Below are 4,729 nucleotides of genomic sequence, written 5' to 3'. Positions count from 1 at the left end.
ATCATCTCATGCAATGAGGGACATGAGATATTCTGGCTGGTGAGGGCTCTCTCCCTCGATATCCATCTGGTACCTCATACAGAGTGCTTCGAAAGATGATGCATAGCAAACAATGCCTCTGGATAATGTTCAACAGTTTATAGAATGATCACTTTATCACCGCTGTCGCCTTATCTATCTACAGTCTATTTCTCGCATTCCAACACATATGTACCCACGCGTGTAGCACAAAGAGATGCTATTACAGGTCTGGTCAGGCGCACAAGAGCCGTCTCGCAGGAATCCTCAAATATAGTGCAACATCCGATTCCAAGACTGGCCTTCTCGACTTCCTTGACCCTGGCTTTGGCGAACAGCAGAATACCGTTCACCAAGAGACTCGGAACGTCGATCTCCTCACGGCGTTGCACATCATTGAAGCAACCCGAAAAATCAAACAGATGTAAATCTGCCATCAAGCTGTCGAGCACGTCGGTAGACCTCGCGCGGAAGGCCAGTACAATTGGCTACAGCGGGTGGTCAGAATATTTAGAGATGATCAAGTAAAAAGTCGATCAGTGCTTGACTCACCTGCAAACTGGCCATACTTAGTATGAAGGCACGGTAAAATTTACCACGCCTTAGCCCGCTAACATCTATGTCTTGTACAGCTGAATCGTCGGCTGCCTTGCGACCTCGTAGTCGAGCGACATGTTCTCTCATTGGAGCTATACATGTTGAAGCCAACATGAGTGGCAGGGCTTCGCTTTTGTGTTCCAACGCATCGAGGATGAGCAGATCAGGCGAAAAATGGGCCAACTTTGGTGTCGCTGTAGTGGAAACAGAGACTAGACGCTTCTTGATAACACGGTCGAGCTCAGTGTGCCGAATGCCATCCTGAACGCCGTAAGACGTTCGTCTGGCAGTCAGTGGTAGGTGATTTCTCTAGTTTTCAGTCTTAGTTTCCTGATGTCTGTAGGTTCTACATACAGAAATGACTTTCATTGTCTCCCATCCGAGACGAGCAGAAATAGAGATCTCCCGGTCCTAACAGAAGTGCCAAAGCATCTGCACGAATGTAAGCCATTGCGCTTCGTCAGCAGACGCGGTGTGTGAAAATACTTCCAAATGGACGCGGTGCTGTGAACGATTCGCAAGTTCTAGGAATTCACGAGAGGGGTTCGACCTTAGCAAGTTAAACCGGTTCGGTCTTGCATCCACCACTTCTCTAAAGCATAGAAACACAGAGCCGGAGTGAGTATCATCAACCAATGCAGGAATGGCTGCGGCGTAAGCACGTATCGAAAATTACTGGTTTTCGATATCTTACGACAAAGACCTAGACCGTGCGTTTTGGGGGGAGGGGGGGGGGGGGGGGCGCTATTCCGAGGGAGGCGTGTATTGAATGTTAGTGTGGAAAAAATTACAACGCATAGACCGGGATCCGGATTCGCTCCACATGATTATTGACCCACCCCTTGGGCGTATCGGGTCCGTTATAAACATTGCAGAAGTATCCGGATCAAGTCTAGGTATAGTGACGTGGCGAAGATGTTAGACCATGGGTATGCTGAGTCCCGGGGATCAACTGCTGAACATTATGTAGTCACAAGGATCGCACCTGGGTCTAGTGTTTATAATCCTGTCCATAACATCTCGTCCTGAAGATCTGTTCTCGAGATCAGCAATGGAGGAGCGAATGACCGTTCAATCGCCTGCTGTTTCGATCACTATTTCAGACGCTAGCTGAGACGATATGACGTTCAGCAGGTGGCACATAAGGTGGTGGGGTCATCAATGTCGGTGTCAAAGGATTACATGTTACCGTCAAGCTAGCCTCTTTGGAGTGGAAAAAGTTACCCACTCTTGCTTTTTAGTACTTGCCGCAATCCTGTGGTTTTCGAAAGTCGAGTGGAGCAGTCGAACCTGTATCAGCTAGACCAACATAATAGGAGCTGAGATCAGTCATGTCAACACCTCCATCATACCTCTCCTAGATCGTGATCAGACTTGAGAGCCTTCACTCTGGCCCTCACGCTTATGAACAACGACATGTTACCATTTTCAAATAACATGCGTCATTGGGAACGAGTTGGTCTTGGACCAAATCACATACCACCTGATTCGCCCTACCTTCCGAATCTTCATACGTCTCTTGGACAACCACAAGTGCGGCCATTTCTTTCGTGTTCCCCACAGTATGTGCCGATGAATCCGCAAGTCGCTGGAGCAACATTGTTACACCTCAATCGCCAATCTGCGCACTTGCAGCCGAAGAGGTCACATGGAACCCCCGCGAATGCGCACGTTGTTCACCAAGGGCAAGCCCCGTTGGAGCGATCTCTACCGAATACGCAACAGGGACCCGCTCCATCAGCTAGTGGGGGATGCTGTACCAGTAACAAACATTTCATATCCCACGTCAAAGATGCTGCAGATCAACTCAGAGAGCTTTCGCAATGGTTACACCAACAAATCAACGCACTACGAGACCAAGGAGGCGAAAACCATACTACCCTTCTGGAAGGTCAGGACAACATCAAAAACGTTCTATACCAAATTCGAAGTTCACAGTACCAGATTCAAGACGAACAGCGTATCTTAGAGAGCAAGTTAGACGAGCAAGCAAACGAGATCTCTCAGCTGCGTATTTTGTATGAGAAAGAACAGACCTGCTCAAAGTCGAATCCTGGTACCAACGAGCGTTCCTTGAAGAGGAAAAGAACCACTCAAAAACCGAATCCAAAGCGTGTTCGGAGGTCGAATCAGCAGGAGCGCATTCGAGAGGCAGGACCAAATGGTGGAACGGATCGACGACGATCTTCGAGAATAGCACATGCGAAAGAGGGGACAGCCAAGACGTGAGGGTCTGGAAGACTATAAGCAGAAAGAGCCACTCAGCATGCTTATCGTCTTGTTTGCCACCTCGCCCGCTGTGTTTAGGAAAGCGTCGTCTCTCATCTGTTACATTCGTTTGTGTTCCTGTCGTCTTCCACACTTTCAAAACGATGTCCACGTTCAAGCCAAACTTGCACGTGAAAGACCTCTTTGTCTGCTTATGTTGGCTGCGGAGATATATTCTCGCGTTTTGTACACAATACTCCGACCATATAGCAACGGCAGGGAAAGGCGTGTTGCTTTACATGCTATACTCTCAAACAAGTCCTAGAAGCGAGCCATGGACTATTTGGAACAGACCCACCTGTTTCTCTGAAAAGCCCTCCTGTCCTCCTGGGATGTTGTCACGAAGTTTGACGCTTCGGTCCACAACTACGACGCCATTTGCCCGTCTGTGTTGGCTTCGGAGTTAGACAACGCTACTGGCCTGACTACAATCGGGCAGCTCAAGGTACCCGAATACAACGAGGCTGGTGCTCAGAGACTAGAGGCGTTCTGGGGTATGGTTTGCGGGTTGGACGTCAACGATCGAGCAAGATCAAATCGACGGCTAGGGCGATGCGTAAGGCCGTGGTGGCGAGAGGTATGCCAATGTGTATGAATGATCTATGCATTTGACTGACCCTCGCAATGAGCTCAAGCCACCGCATGCTCTATCAGCTATCACGCATATGTTTGCTGTGTACTTACGCAACAGTCTGACAGCCTTCCTAGCTGCTGTCCAAGTCTCGTCTTGATTCGTACAATGCTTCCTTTCACTTCATGTTATCGGTATCTCATCTTGACTTAGCTGTGATCGATGATTAGTGGGACAATGTTGAAGTTTGTAGGTACAATCGGATTTACGTTCTGCTTCACAATGTGATGATATCCCTTGTCGTCTCCCATGTCAAATTCCTGCGGTCTGCGAATGGTCTGCGGACGGTCTACAAAGGATCAATACGGGGTTTATTGAATTCGAGCTATGATTAAACTTCCTCTAACTATAGGAATGTGCTCTCATTGAATCTTGTCTCAGCTAGGATGATTACAAGGTTAGAGATCAAGTCGCTTATGAGTCAAATGCTTGAAGGGCCATTCGTGCATATGTTTGTATGATTCTTCTATGTGGCGACAAAACTAACCATTGATAACATGGAGTCCAGGGCGGTACGTAGCCCATCGCTCATGGTATGCCCTGCAATACCTTCCCCTCGTACCACACATCGTAAACATTATCTGGAGCATCGTCAAAAAGCTCGTTCCAGAGCGGACGACTCAGGTCTACAGTCGCGCCGTTAACCAAAGTTTGATTTGTTGTCGGGTCATCGAGCTGGCCTCCTTTACCAATGCAACTTGCACAACGGTCTATCACTATTCCAGTTGCACTCTTTCCACTGAATTGATTGGTGGGATTCATCATTCGTCCGCAGTTCACTGGTGCTGGCTGGGATCTGTTCTCAGCGGCGAGAGTCGTATCGTATGGCGTGTAGAGCGCCACAAACTTTCCATTTTCAGGATACAAAACCCCATGACACCTGAAGTTTGATCCGATGCCAGCATCGTACACCGAGGCCTTTCTACCGCCTACGATGCAAGATTTGATCCCATAAGTGTCGTTGAGCGGCTCACAGGTTGGTGATGCTGTCGGCATCTCTATCAGAGTCGATTTGGATAAACTACCGGGTACGCCTTCATGAAGATCTGAGGTGCACAACGGTGGTTTGGATCTCTCGTTGGCCAACGAAATTATCGTTTCGGATGGAGCTGAATTGTTGATTTGCACAGAGTTCGAGCCTTGCGTAGTACCTGGGGGAATGAGAAGGCCGGAGATGCAGACGTAGCCGTTCGAGAGCATCGTATGCCAGCTTCC

At 48.6% G+C, this 4,729-nt stretch overlaps 3 protein-coding genes across 3 annotated transcripts; 1 reads left to right on the top strand and 2 right to left on the bottom strand.

The window, feature by feature from the left end:
- Positions 1-185: 185 nt before the first annotated feature.
- M437DRAFT_70770 (uncharacterized protein) lies at positions 186-984 on the bottom strand (the record flags this gene model as incomplete). Its single annotated transcript, XM_041025571.1, has 3 exons — positions 186-506; positions 571-924; positions 970-984. The coding sequence occupies 3 exons, from the start codon at positions 982-984 to the stop codon at positions 186-188; spliced, it is 690 nt and encodes a 229-aa protein (XP_040874506.1).
- Positions 985-2,052: 1,068 nt separating this feature from the next.
- M437DRAFT_70769 (uncharacterized protein) lies at positions 2,053-2,844 on the top strand (the record flags this gene model as incomplete). The annotated part of the gene is made up of 1 exon (XM_041025570.1): positions 2,053-2,844. The coding sequence occupies one exon, from the start codon at positions 2,053-2,055 to the stop codon at positions 2,842-2,844; it is 792 nt and encodes a 263-aa protein (XP_040874505.1).
- A 1,198-nt stretch (positions 2,845-4,042) lies between these two features.
- Positions 4,043-4,714, bottom strand: M437DRAFT_70768 (uncharacterized protein; the record flags this gene model as incomplete). The annotated part of the gene is made up of 1 exon (XM_041025569.1): positions 4,043-4,714. The coding sequence occupies one exon, from the start codon at positions 4,712-4,714 to the stop codon at positions 4,043-4,045; it is 672 nt and encodes a 223-aa protein (XP_040874504.1).
- Between the last annotated feature and the right edge of the window lie 15 nt (positions 4,715-4,729).

The sequence above is a fragment of the Aureobasidium melanogenum genome, assembly GCF_000721775.1.
Source record: "Aureobasidium melanogenum CBS 110374 unplaced genomic scaffold scaffold_96, whole genome shotgun sequence".
Lineage (NCBI taxonomy): Eukaryota > Fungi > Ascomycota > Dothideomycetes > Dothideales > Saccotheciaceae > Aureobasidium > Aureobasidium melanogenum.
The sequence above is the reverse complement of the archived record's forward strand: the minus strand, read 5'-3'. Positions and strand labels throughout refer to the sequence as shown.